Source organism: Hyperolius riggenbachi, chromosome 9 (genome assembly GCF_040937935.1).
Source record: "Hyperolius riggenbachi isolate aHypRig1 chromosome 9, aHypRig1.pri, whole genome shotgun sequence".
In the NCBI taxonomy this organism is placed as follows: Eukaryota; Metazoa; Chordata; class Amphibia; order Anura; family Hyperoliidae; genus Hyperolius; species Hyperolius riggenbachi.
In genome coordinates this window covers 279,800,634-279,815,337 of record NC_090654.1, presented here as the reverse complement: position 1 = coordinate 279,815,337, position 14,704 = coordinate 279,800,634, and the positions used below count along the sequence as shown (strand labels likewise).

The 14,704-nt window shown below is 44.8% G+C and overlaps 1 protein-coding gene across 6 annotated transcripts in view; it reads left to right on the top strand.

The window, feature by feature from the left end:
* Window positions 1-14,704, top strand: part of UNC79 (unc-79 homolog, NALCN channel complex subunit) — a 282,366-nt gene that overhangs the window by 126,055 nt on the left and 141,607 nt on the right. For all 6 annotated transcript variants that reach the window (XR_011024177.1, XM_068254657.1, XM_068254659.1 and 3 more), the window contains 5 exons: window positions 3,986-4,148; window positions 4,534-4,613; window positions 7,345-7,493; window positions 11,900-12,057; window positions 13,603-13,784. Coding sequence is in view for 5 of the 6 variants with exons in the window: in XM_068254657.1 (XP_068110758.1) it covers window positions 3,986-4,148; window positions 4,534-4,613; window positions 7,345-7,493; window positions 11,900-12,057; window positions 13,603-13,784 (732 nt within the window). In the remaining variant the exon portion in view is untranslated. The remainder of the gene's footprint in view (window positions 1-3,985; window positions 4,149-4,533; window positions 4,614-7,344; window positions 7,494-11,899; window positions 12,058-13,602; window positions 13,785-14,704) is intronic.

Genomic DNA, 14,704 nt, shown 5'->3' with positions numbered 1-14,704 from the left:
CTACACCATCAACGAACCAATCTTTGCTTCCTATCTATCACAACCAACAAGAAAATCTAAATTTTGGTTTGACCAAAATCCAATCAGACGACAATTTTTTTATAATCGCTTGTAATCGATTGTTACCATCAATGGAAATTATTTACAACCAATCTGATCCGAATTTCTGATCGCTCTAACGATTTTTCACTAGAAATTGGACCGTTAGTGGCCACCTTTACTGTAAGCGAGTGACATCAACATAATAATAAGTAATTTATGGCTCATTTTACTCTTGGAGAAATGTACTTCTTATTTGTATGTGTTGTAAATTTAATTTTTTTTTAATTTTTCGTGGTAGTTCCTCTTTAATGTATTTATTATTAATGCTGGCCATATGCATATAGATTGCCACCTGATTGTGGCAAACCAATCGATCCCTCTTTGATTGTAATCTGTCCAGAGAGGAATTGGTTCCTACCACACAAAGCACATTGATATTCTATAGATTTCAGCAGAAGAGAATCGATTGGACCGCTGCAATGCACTGCTCGATACAATTCATGCCATGGCCTAATCAATCAACCACCAGTAATGCCCAGCTCTCAATCAGTGGAAATTTGCAGGCCTGTCCAACCGATAGTTTTGGGCAGTTCCTATCTGGCGGATTCGATCAGAGTGATCAAATTTGCCAGGAATCAAGCGGTAAATCTGATGTTTATGGTTACTTAAAGCACGCCTGACTCCGGTCTTAGGGTAAAGCTAGGTGTGTGGTGAACACTGAGGTATGATTATGCTGGATCCATATACCTCTGTGGGTTGTCAGTTCCTGTCCTCATTCTCCCCCCAGTCCTCATAATCACACCTTGAAAAATGTGACTTTTGTTAATCCCAATTATCACACAGGAAGAGGTGGGCTTGTTGTGATGTTCCCTCCCATCCTCTCCTTTTCTCCGCCCCATTCAAATCAATTCCCATAAAGCAAACCTGAAATGAGATGTAAAAGAACAGTCAGATACTCCCCTATGTAGAGGGAAAGCATCCTATCTCCATCTCCTCGTTCCACTGTTGTGACCCTTTTAAAATTCATACCTTTCAGACTCTTCGGAAGGCTTCCCCCGCGTCCCTGAGTGCTTCTGAAGACAGGAGCACTTGTACTGCACATGCGCTTGGTTTTTGGGAGTATTTGGGAACATGAGTACTTGTGGAGGCTGCTTGCAGGGACGGATCTAGGGGGGGGGGGCAGGCAGGTCTCTTGCCCCAAGCGCAGTTTGTTGAATTCTTAAAAAGGCGGCAAAATTTGGATGGGGAATGGCAGTTTAGGCACCAAAACCTGATCTTTAGGTGCCAAAACCTGACCTTTAGGTGCCAAAACTGGATGGGGAATGGCAGTTTAGGTGCCAAAACCTGACCTTTAGGCACCAAAACTGGATGGGGAATGGCAGTTTAGGTGCCAAAACCTGAACCTTAGGAGCCAAAACCTGACCTTGCCCCAGGCGCAACTTGGTCTAGATCCGTCCCTGGCTGCTTGAGGGCCTTTTTCCACTAGTCGCAATCTCTTTGAACAAGCAGTGTTGCCAGCGTTTTGCCGATCGCTAGTGCACTATGATTTACATGTAAATCGCGCAGCACTTTTTCCATTAGCGCGTTTTGATTTTTTGCTAGCCGCAATCATAGTGCTGCACGATAATTGTTGCGATCGCATTTTGCTCCTGAGGGTTCGCGGCATTCGTGTCGAGTGGAAAAAGAAGCTCTTGCAAGCACAAACGCTTTTGCGATTGCTCTAGCAAGTGGAAAAGGAGCCTGAGGCGGAACCAAAAAACTGATTTGGGCTGCAGGTTGAAAAATGTCACGATGGGGGGTGTGGAGGTGACACAGAGGGGGAACAAGAGGACGGAGAGAGGACTAGGAAAACCCTATGGGAACCATATAATGTTTTAAAATAATACCAGTTGCCTGACTCTCCTGCTGATCCTGTATCTCTAATACTTTTAGCCGCAGCCCCTCAACAAGCATGCAGATCAGGTGCTCTGACTGAAGTCAGACTGGATTAGCTGCATGCTTGTTTCAGTTGTGTGATTCAGCCACTACTGCAGCCAAAGAGATCAGCAGGACTGCCAGGCAACTGGTATTGTTTAAAAGGAAACCTCCATATCCCTCTCAGTTAAGGTCCCCTTTAAAGTGTGCTTAACCACTTGAGGACTCAGCCTTTACCCCCCCTTAAGGACCAGCGTGTTATTTTATGATCTGTGCTGGGTGGGCTCTGCAGCCCCCAGCACAGATCAGTTTGCAGGCAGATGGATCAGATTGCCCCCCTTTTTCCCCCCTATGGGGATGATGTGCAGGGGGGGTCTGATCGCTCCTGCCTGCCTGGGTGTTGCGGGGGGTGGTACCTCCGCGGCGAAATCCCCTTCCTCCCTCTCCTCCGTCTCACCCCTGGTGATCGGGGCTGCACAGGACGCTATCCTTCCTGTGCAGCCTGTGACAGGCTGTCCTCTGTCACATGGCGGCGATCTCCGGCCGCTAATTGGATCGCCAATCTGCCTTACGGCGCTGCTGTGGCAGCAGCGCCGTACAATGTAAACAAAGGAGACGAATGTCTCCTGCATTTACATTTAGTCTGCGAGCTGCGATCAGCGGCTCGCAGGCTATTCACGAAGACCTGCTCCGTGATCTAACAGGAAACGGCTGCTCGCGCGAGCGGCCTTTACTGATTAATTAGGGAGGCACCTGGTGACGTAGATGTGCGTCGCTGGTCCTCTAGCTACCACTTTGCCGCCGCACGGTATGAGTGTGCGGTCGGCAAGTGGTTAAAATGCACCTGACACATAAAAAGAAAAAGAGGCCACCCCAGTATAAGTAGCCAGGTCTATAGGTGTCCCCAGTACAGCCAGGTCTATAGGTGCCCCCAGAATAGGTAGCCAGATGTCCCCACAAGGAGGGGAGGCAGCGCAGAGAAAAGGGATCAGTTGTTCCAAGCGCCGGGTAAGTAGTGATTGGTTCATTTGAGCCGGTTCTTTCCTGTGAGTTGAGTGATCCGGCTCATCACACTGAACCGAATCAGTTCAGTGGATGAGACAGGAACTGCAGCTGCACACTGTGTTCAGCTGCAGTTCCTGTCTCATCCACTGAACTGATTCTGGATCACTCAACTCACAGGAAAGAACTGGCTCAAATGAATCAATCACTACACTTACGTGCTTGGAACTAGATGGAGGTGAGTCCCGCCCGCTGCCAGCCGCCCGCAAATTTTAGTTCTTGGGGGGGGGGGGGGGGGTGTGAGGAAGGGGGAGCCTCAAGGTGAGGGTGGGGGGGGAGACGTCCCCCCTTCCCCGCTGTGCCCATGATCACTCCCTCTTCTCTGCGCTCTCTCCCTCCACACATGCTGAAAAAAGCAGGTGGACGTCGTCCACCCGCGTTCACGGCTGACTTGACCCCTGTACTTAAGTGATTTTACCCACTAGTTCCTCCGCATATTCAATCCGGAACGGAATGGGTTACACTGCTGAAGGGCTTCTGGGGAAATCTGTTTTGTTCCGATTCTCTGCTGTCTGTCTGGGGCCAGATAAGTTTTGTCCCGCTGATGAAGCCTGCTGGTTCCATCAAAATCCGATCAGGAGACAGGGGCTGTTTCTATTGGCTCCTTGCCTCCCTAATCCTGTCAGTCAGCAGCTGCCTCTGCTTCTGCTTGTAAAAGTCACAGTTACCACAGACTCACACAGACTTCGCATTGTTAAGACCACACCAGAGGTGGCGGTAATTATCGTCGGTATTACCACTTGTTGTAGGCTTTATGAATTGACATTTGCTGACATTTACTGACATGTGTTGAGGTAATTACCGCACAAGTTGGTAATTTACCTCACTGCTCTGTAATTTCAGCTTTTCATGCGGTAACAGCTTTTATGAATTTACATTTTCCTAAGTGCTCTGAAACTTGCATCTCATTGACCATCGCTAGTCACTTCTCTACAAAAGCGTAATAAAGTATGTGGCTGTTTTTCAGGAGCCCACGGACAGCCTTGAGGAGAGCCTGCTATTCTCCAGAGTGGAATTCAGCATCGGCAATGAGGGGGAGGTGGAGGAAAACCCCACAAACAAGCACAGCGATAACCCCGGAACTCACGCCGAAACAACGGAACCCAGCAGCAACTCGACACAGCACACAAGTATGACCAGCCAGCGTAACCTCGTCATTCTACCATTCCTGACATATCACACTGAACCTTCCTGCTACCCTTACTGGGCCTTATCAGTCAATATGCTGCAGATAGCCTGCACCTGCAACCAATCATATCCTCCCTGTCAAGCTCCTCCCCTTCTGACTTTTGGGGGTGGAACAGGAGAACGTGATTACTGCAGCTAACTGTTTTTACCTACGATGTTGGAATCAATATGCTGCAGATAGCCTACACCTGCAACTAATCAGATCCTCCCTGTCATGCCCCTCCCTCTTATGACACTCGGTGATGGAACGGGAGAACATGATTACTGCAGCTGACTGTTTCAACACAGTGAAATAACCATTTTTTTTTGTATTTTTTTATTCAACAGATGTGAAAAACGATACAGACCATAAGTTTTCATATCAACAGCTTCCTGTGACTCTGAAGCTGATTTACACCATTCTTCAGGTATGACTTCTGTAGGGCGTACATTCAAAAACGGAGGAGCCAAATGTGGGCACAGGGTGAAGCTGTATTCTAAAGTATTCCCCTACTGACTACCTAATCATTTATTTGGCCGCGTAATTTGGGCTCCGACTATTTGAGGCAGTCGAATTACCCTGCTTTTGTAATTTGGACTGCAGATATTGCCGGCGGACAAATTAGTCAGTGAGCGCCTGTATTGCTATAATTCACTTTGCTGCCTATGGCGACGCCCCAAATGCTGTCTCGTCCATGGGGTGTGTCTGTAGCCTCTGGTATGGAAACAACTGCGCTATTTTAACTACTTCACCACTAAGGGGTTTTTCCTATAACGGACCAGAGCAATTTGCACATTTCAGTGCTCCTCCCATTCATTTGCCAATAACTTTATCACTACTTATCATGCCAGAATGATCTATATCTTGTTTTTTTTTCTCCAATTAGGATTTCTATAGATGGTACTTTTTGTTAAAGAGGAGCTGTTAGGTATAGGGTCTCAGAGAAAAAAAGCACATATATCAGTAGCTAAATACTGGCTGTACTTACATTACATATGCATTTCACTGTCCACGTTTGGATTTCACAGAATTTTTATATAGTATTTGCAGAGCTCCTGACAGCTCATGGCAGGTTCCATGTTTGTCTGTCTTGTATGAAGCCAATTGTGATGTCATATCCTCCCTTACCCTGCTTCCTGATGATTCGACTCACAAAAAAGATCCGGATCAAAGATCCTAATGGTTCATAATCCGGACAACACTACTGTGCAGTGAATATAATTAGCCATGTGTCTAGGAACAATACCAGACTCTTGCAGTATACTCTAATGGAACATGTGCCCTGTGGCTGCAAGATACAAGCTGCTGTAACATGAGCCTGTAACTTCTCACTGTGAAAGCAGCCTTAGGGCTGGAACCCACAGGAGCGCTTTTGGCAGCGTTTTGGCAGCACTGCGATATGCTAGCAGTTTGCCAAAACGCTGGGCTAATGTTAATGGATGGGGCAACTTCCACAGGAGCGTTTGCGTTTCCCAGAAACGCAAACGCAGGACCTGCAGCATTTTGGGAGCGTTAGCGCTTCAATGTAAAGTATTGAAACGCTAGCAGAAACGCTCAGCAAAACCTAAACTGAGCGGTTTTGCTAGCGTTTTGCGGTTCAGCACACTGTAACAAAATTAAAAATAATTCACAGGACCAATCAGGATAAAAACGCAAAACGCAAAACGCTAGGCACCCGCTGGGGAAAAAAATACAATGTTGCAAAACACAACCCAAAACGCTCATGAATCCGCTTGCAAACCGCTCAGACAAAACGCTAGCGGTTGCGTTTGGCGTTTGCGGTTTTCAGTGGGTTCCAGGCCTAAGGGCGGGATAGGGAAATGAAGGGGAGGACCCAAGGTAGTGCAGTAGGGAGAAGAAGCAGCCCCAGCATGCTTTGCAGTATCTGTTATGCGGCCTGCCGGCCTCCTTAGAAGCTTGGGAATAAAGCAATAAAGCAAATATCAAAGTAAGAGAGATTTTTAACTTCAGTATTGCCTTTTTGGCTTCTTTCTAAACTGTTTAACACAGGAGAATAGAGGCTTAAATTAGCCTTTGCAGCCTGACAGTTACTCTTTAAGGGTTATTTTGTTTTATATGGATTTTAAAGGGAATAAGAAAAAAAATCATTATTTTTCAGTGGTCACCTGTGGTGGAGGCCATTTAAATAATTGGGGGTGGGGGGAAGAGATCTTTTTAGACTGCTGTACAGAGATGTTACACATAGAAGAGGGGTTTAAACATGGAATGGGAGGGGACTGTGGCAGTTAAAGAGAACCCGAGGTGTGTTTAAAGAATGTTATCTGCATACAGAGGCTGGATCTGCCTATACAGCCCAGCCTCTGTTGCTATCCCAAACCCCACTAAGGTCCCCCTGCACTCTGCAATCCCTCATAAATCACAGCCATGCTGTGAGGCTGCGTTTACATCTGTAGTGTCAGTCTCAGCTGCTCCCCCGCCTCCTGCATAGCTCCGGTCCCTGCCCCCGTCCCTTCCCTTCAATCAGCAGGGAGGGAAGGGATGCAGGCGGGGACTGGAATTCTGCAGGAGGCGGGGAGAGCAGCAGACTGACACTATAGAGATAAACACAGCCAGCTCTGACAAGCTGTTTGTCAGCAGCGTGGCTGTGATTTATGAGGGATTGCAGAGTGCAGGGGCAGAGCCGGGACAAGGTTCTTCAGCACCCGAGGCTGAGACACCAAAGTGCGCCCCTCCATCCCTCCCACCCCAGCTGTCGCACACTGATTGCTATTAGACTAAGAGGCACCCCAGGGCCCCCAACATCCCCAACACCTTAATCTCTAGTTATCTGGCTTGCAGTCACTGCTATGTATGCCCTTTTCTTATTTCTTTCTGCTTCAAACACAATTGGGAATGACAGCTGAGTGAGTTGTGCGCCCGCTCCTACACTGCGCCCTGAGGCTGGAGCCTCTCCAGCCTATGCCTCGGCCCGGCCCTGTGCAGGGGGACCTTAGGGGGGTTTGGGATAGCAACAGAGGCTGGGCTGTATAGGTAGATCCAGCCTCTGTATGCAGATAATATTCTTCAAACCCACCTCGGGTTCTCTTTAAAGTATAAATCCAGCCTTGACCGCAGAACAGTTTGAACCAAACTTGTCTTGACAACACACTGAATGATTTGTGTTTCATGTAATCTTCTTTATTTCTTGGTAACTGTAGGAAATGGCGCGGTTCGATGAGCCGGATATCCTGTTTAACATGCTGAACTGTCTGAAGATCTTGTGTCTGCATGGGGAGTGCCTGTATATCGCCAGGAAGGACCACGTTCCATTTCTGGCCTACATCCAGGAGCACATGCTCATCTCCAGGTACGCAGCACCGGCTAAGGATGATCGGAAATGCCAATTTCCGATTCCGTGGTAAATCTGCATTCCGCCATTGCCAATTACCGATTCCGCTTTCCGCTACCAATTTCCGCATTCCGTTGCGGAATTTCCGCCGGAAATCATGGAAATTCCGCCCGACTTTAACATCGATTTTCTCAAAAACTATAAGGTCTTTTTGAAAACTTTTTTTTGCATCTTGTTCACAAGATTCTGTTTAATAAATCCTGAAAAGTTTCTAGGACTTACAGGGGCTTTGCTATTAACCGCTAAAGTCGGCGGATTTTTACTGTAATGTAAAATGCAGAAGGCAGATGCAGATTTTTTGCATTTTACATTACAGTAAAAATACTCCGACTTTAGCGGTTAATAGCAAAGCCCCCGTTAGTCCTATGAGCATCCCTAGCACCGGCCCAGAAGGTCAATGAGATGCAAACATTTCTGAGTTCATGCAGGATTATGTACATTTTGTATGCAATTATATGCAGCTTGAAAAAGGGAGCAATTAAGTCCCACCAAGGCTTAAATTAATTGGGCCACCTTCAAGCTCCACATATTAGCATACAAAATGTGCATAATCCTGCATGAACTCAGAATTATTTGCATCTGATTGATCATCCCTACTACCCTGAGGGGACGAAGCTGATCTGACTTGTTCAAAAATATGCGTTGGGCGTTTTTTGAGGTGATTTTTTTTTTTTGCGATTCCCGACGCTTGGGTGGGCGGTGCGTTTTTGTTAAAAGTGCTTTTCTAAGCACTTTTCCTGAGCGGTTTTGGAATTCACTCCCTGATGCAAGTCAGGAAGTGAACTCTTTGGCCCGGGATGTATTTATTCTTAACCACTTAAGCCCTCTGTCGTTTTCACTTTTTGCATCCAAGCAATGTTCACCTCCCATTCATTAGCCTATAACTTTATCACTACTTATCACAATGAACTGATCTATATCTTGTTTTTTCCGCCACCAATTAGGCTTTCTTTAGGTGGTACATTTTGCTAAGAGCTACCTTACTGTGCATGCATTTTAACAGTAAGAATAAGAAAAAAACTGAAAAAAATTCATTATTTCTCAGTTTTCGGCCATTATTGTTTTAAAATAATACATGCCTCCATAATTAAAACCCACGTATTATTTCACCATTTAAATTATGTCCCCATCACAATGTATGGCAACAATATTTTATTTGGAAATAAAAGAGCATTTTTTTCCGTTTTGAATCCATCACTATTTACAAGTTTATATAAAAAGAATATATAGAATATATATATTTCATCTTTACATAGATATTTAAAAAGTTTAGACCCTTAGGTAAATATTTATGTGTTTTTTTGGTTTGTTTTTTTTATTGTATTTTTTTTTATTTTTTTATTACTAAACATTTTATGTGGGTATTTTTGGGAGGGTGGGATGCAAATAGTATTTGTTTGGGGTAAATATATGTTTATTTTTATTTTTTATTGTATTATTTTTTTTATTGTAAATTTTTTTTTTTTATTATTATTAAACATTTTATGTGGGTATTTTTGGGAGAGTGGGATGTAAATAGTATTCGTTTGGGGTAAATATGTTTATTTATTTTTTTTTTTTTACATTTAGTTGTAGTTTTACTTTTTGGCCACAAGATGGCAACCTTGAGTTTGTTTACATGCCGTCACTCTAAGCATACAATGTATGCTTAGAGGGACATAGGAGCCAGAAAAAGCGAAGCTTCCGAGAGAAGCTGTCGCTTTTTCTGCGGGGGATTGGAGTCAGTGATCGGGCACCACGGCCCGATTCATTGATTCCTGGGCTATTGATCCACGGACCAGGAGCGCGCATGCACGCGCGCAATCGGCCGCGGGAGCGCACATGTCCTCCTTGACGTAGTTCTACGTCAAGGAGAACAAAATGGTTAAAAATGCAAACGCAATCGCTGCTCAAAGCGATTGTTCTGAGCATTTTGCGTTTTTCCTATACCTTCCATTGAGGCGGTATCGCAGCGCTCTTCTGATCGGAAAGTGAACGGTACACCCCAATCTGATCTAGCACATAGGAAAGCCTGGTGTAAGCGCTTTCAGGGCCAGTGCTCGAAAAAATGAAAAAGTGCCTGTAGTGTAAACGAGCCCTTACAGCTTAAAGTGACCCTACAGGGAGAGGGGTATGGAGACAGACATATTCATTTCCCTTTAAACAATGCCAGTTGCCTGGCTGGCCTACTGCTCCAGTGCTTCTAAAGAGGAACTGCAGTGAAAGTTATGTAATGAATAAAGTTGCTAATCTTTTTTACAATAATTATTTATATTATTTAGCCAGTGTTTGCCCATTGTAAAATCTTTTCTCTCCCTGATTTATACTGTGAAATATATCACAGGTGCGGAGTGTTTGTTTCTGGGAATTCCGAAGCCAGTACAAAATATACCTGGTCTCCCACAATGCTCTGGGGGTGAGAATTCCGCATATCTAATCATCCTAGGCTAAGCATTACTGGGTGGTCGGGGATGACATACAGTATACAGCAATACGTACAGTAGATATAGGAAGTGTTTCAATGCTGAAACAATGAAAAGTGTGGAGCAGCACAGTGGCGTAGTGGTTAGCGCTCTCGCTTTGCAGCGCTGGGTCCCCGATTCCCAGCCACGTCAACATCTGCAAGGAGTTTGTACGTTCTCCCTGCGTCTGTGTGGGGTTTCCTCCTTTTTTTGTTTTTTTATGATTTAAACATGCTCTATTTACCCTTAGGCCCCGTTCACACTTGCGGTTCTCTGCCAAACGGACCGGATGACCTGACCGGATCCGGACCGGATCCGGATCGGAACCGTACGGTTCTGATCCGGATCTGATCCGGATCCGGTCAGGTTGCATCAGGTGTTCATCAGGATGCGATCCGGATCCGTTTGGCAAAAGATAGTAGAAACCGAATAAAAATGTTGGGGTCTGGGAGGTCAGCAGAAGGTGGACCTGTGGAATCAGGCCCTCCGCTGTTTAGTACTCACCTCCACCTCCGACATACTGCCAACATCTCCAGCACGTTTAAAGTCACTGCTGCTCCACTCCAAAATGCTTGCCCATGTGTCCCCATCCAAAATCGCCGCTACAGTACGCATAGGAAGTGGGGTAGAACATCCGGATTTTATAGCCAGTGTGTTGTGCGCTCTCCGGTTCTCATTGGTTTGTATTGGCCGGATGGTGCAGTCCGGCTCCGCTCCGGATACGGCTGCCGGAGGAGCCAGACCAAAAAATAGCGCATGTTGGGTCGTATGCCGGAGTCCGGATCCGGTCCGGACGAAACGGACGCATGTGAACGGACGCATAGACTTTCATTGCTATGCCGTGCGTCCGTTCCGTCCGTTCCGCATGCGGTCCGGCTCCGGCACGGCGATTCCGGACGGCGACCGCTAATGTGAACCGGGCCTTAGTAAAAAAAAAGTGCAAAATGTATATCCTTTTTCTATTATGCTGTCCTCTGAACAGCCGCGAAATAAATTGTATAAACAAAACTGATTTCTCTAGTCCTGTTGAACTATACGGGCTCATGCCGTTTAGTATGTAGGGTTGAGTCGAAATTTTCGAAATTTCGCGTTACTATAATTACGCATGCGAACTTTGCTATTACGATGCGAAATTATGGTAGCGTAATTGCCATTAAAATTGTAATTGAAAATACCGTAAGCGTAATTTTCAACGCGTAATTTCGCGTTTCGTTCATAACGTAATTTCGCGTTAAACCATAACGTAATTTCGCATTTCTTCGTAATTTCGCGAACTTCGTAATTACTTGTTAGCTATAAAAAATTACTTGTTCGCATTAGCCAATCAGAAGCGAATCAGCGGTAGTCAGACGAACGCTAACAAATTTTCGCATATAAACGCTTTTTCGCGTTAAATAATGTAAAAACTAAGCATGCGCAGTTCAAGGGTGTAAACTACGCTTACAAACGTTTGCATGCAAGGCAAACGTAATTTCGCGATACCCACCGTAACGCGAAAACGACGCGAAAATTAACGCTTATAGTAATATGAACTATCGCGAAATTACGTTGTGTAACTACGCTTACAAACGGTTGCATGCAAGGCAAACATAATTTCGCGATACCCACTGTAATGCGAAAATTACGCCAAAATTACGCTTACACGGAATTTCGCGAAATCCTTCATTACGATTATGTACTTACGGCCATAATCGTAATTACACTAATTACGCGAAATTTCACGAAATCGTAATTAAGTCATTACGCTCATCTCTATTAGTATGTACACTTTCTTGGTACTTGCATTTCTTTGGTACATGCATTTCTTTTGATATGTGCATTTCATTGGTATGTACACTACTGTAGTCCCAAAGTATTCCATTGTTGTCAGAGATTGGTTGGACTTGTGTTGAGCAGTTTTGATGACGTTGTTGTTTCTTTTAGCTTGTGGCGGGTTTTGAAGTCGGATTTCTCCCAGCTGTCTTCTCTGGCGGTCCCGCTGCTCCTCCACGCTTTGTCTCTCCCGTACGGCGCAGATATCTTCTGGACAATTATAAATTCCAATTTCAACAGCAAAGACTGGAAGATGAGGTTCGAAGCAGGTATGCCTCTCAAGTGACAACTTCTTCTGCCATAGTAGTAAACAATCGATCGAACGGGCAGGGTTTTCCTCCTTAGCTGTCCCCTTGAGGTCTCCTTCCCCAACTGAGAAAGAAGTCTTGAATATAAAATGAAAAAGCCCAATGAGAGGACACCATGCTAGCCCTCCAGTTATGACCATGATGTCTCAAGGCTGTCTAGGTGGGGTTGGTGAGACACTGCCACTCATCCTTCCTCTCGTTATTGGCCATGTTATTTGCAAGTTTACCCAATGAGAATCTTGTTGGGACTTGTTGCACGGAATGGTAGAAGGAAGGGGCAGCCCCCATACCCCTTAGCGTATCTTCGTGGGGAGGGGGGCTGACAAAGCATGAGTGTAGGGCAGGAAGGGGCTAGCTTGTCCACTCAGAAAGAGAAGAAGAGAAGTCACATGACTCCTGAATTTGAGGACCAGCATTAGATACTGTAAGTATTTGAAGTTCACACACTCACCTACTTTTGGGTAAAGGGTTAGAAATCGCTGGATCACCTCTTTAAATTTGGGGACTATTACCTGAAGGAACAAGCTAGTCCGATGAAACACATTATCTTTGGTGCTTAAAGTAAACCTGACATGAAAATAAACGGATGAGATAAATATTGTATCTGTAGAGCTAATTCTAAATTGAACTTTCCTACAGTCCCTTATTCTTATTTTCCTTTTAGATGTTCAAAATCTAGGTCTGAAGTTTGCACCACATTTAAAGGGAACCTGAACTGAGTAAAATTATTTAAAATAAACACATGAGGTAACTTCCAATGACTATTACATAGCTTGTATAGTTAATCTCAGAAGCTCACCATTTTCTTCTGACAATGATCCCTTCCAGTTCTGACAACATTTTGTCAGAACGGAAATATATCAGTTGCTGTCAGTTATAACTTTGAGGACAACTGATGTGCCAGGTAATGTCCATGTTTCCCTATGGCTCAAGTGGGTGATGTTACAGTTTAACAGTGTGCTGACCAGGAAACTGTTATGGGGTAATCGCCATTTTCAAAATGGAGGACGATGAATTTTCTTGATCACAGTGGACAAACAGGACGCAGGAGAGGAGAAAGAGATTGAGGAGTAGACTACACGGGAGGTAAGTATGACTTGTGTATGTTTATTTTGACTTTTTATTTTCAGTTCAGATTTTCTTTAAGGTCAGGTTCATTCAACTTCCACACAAAGAAACAATGACCTATCAAAGTTGTCACCGCTGTTCTGTTGCCATTATAATTGGTTGCACAGCCATACAGTGGTTTTAGGACATCTAATTAATTTTCAGGAGAGCTGCCTCTGCTGCCCAACTTCTTCAACATAGGCCAGTTCTAAGTAGCATTGTAGTTTATGTTCACAAAATGATTTCAACATGGCACTTGTCATTTCAGGTACCCTTTTACTAAAGGGTATATAATTGTTTTTAAACCAAACATTCTTTAGCTTCCCATTTAGGGGGTTCCTGCTGCACATGCTACCACATGCCACATGTATGACCTCAATACCATGTTCTTTCTTTCAGTGGAGAAGGTGGCTGTTCTCTGTCGGTTCCTGGACATCCATTCTCTCACAAAGAACCACTTGTTGAAGTATTCCCTGGCTCACGCTTTCTGCTGCTTCCTGACTGCTGTGGAAGACGTCAACCCAGCGGTGGCCACGAGAGCAGGACTTCTGCTGGACACCATCAAGCGCCCGGCTTTACAGGTGAGATAGCTCCATGAAGATCTGAGAGGCTTGACATTGCTTCTTCTCTGTAAATTGTATTGTTGTCCATATTGGGAAAGCCAACGTTTAGCCTGTAAACAAAGCACTGACACACCCATTGGACTTTCAACCACATACATAACCGAGCAACGGGTCAATGGGTCTTCAGCTAGTCTTTATTAAAAAAAAAGTCATGACACCATCAAGTGTGGGCCCGAATTTTGGTACTTGCCTAGGGGGTCATTTGACCATAATTGGTTTCTGCACAGATGTATCGGGCACCGAAATTATACAATGCTCATATTGGCCTTGCAGATGTCTGTGCCATCTGTGGTGATCTCAGGGTCAGCAGGGATCACTGTATATCTTATATTGCCTGAACTCTCCACTAAGAGAATATTTCAGGGAATTTTTTAGTTTTGTTTTTGAAGTCGGGGGTAAAGTTAAAGTTGAGTGCTTGGGAGAATGGATGATTGATGGACGTGGAGGAGTAATAATATTTTACGTTTGGGTGGCTGTGACTATGTTATGGATGAGGCATATGGCGTACTGCTTGCCATAGTGATTCGGCCGACAATGCAGCATTTTTCCATGCGGTGGCAGCGTTCTCACACAACCAGGAAGTGCCGCCGCCCGTCTCGCAGGACGCATGGCGTCTAGTGGAAACGGGCCCTTAATGCCTTCCAACAGTGACCAAACTTTGAACAAAACTGGTACGGTTACATAGCTACATAGTTACTGCGGCTGAAAGAAAAAATGAGTCACATGTCTATCAAGTTACACCTCTTTTGTAGTGAACTAGATAAGATCAGATTGCACAGACTGTAAGCTAATGCTACCAAAAAAAGGCATCTTTCCCTTTTCATCCTAGCAGAGTAAACTGGAAAAACATATTTTACTCTGTTACTCTAAGCAAATGG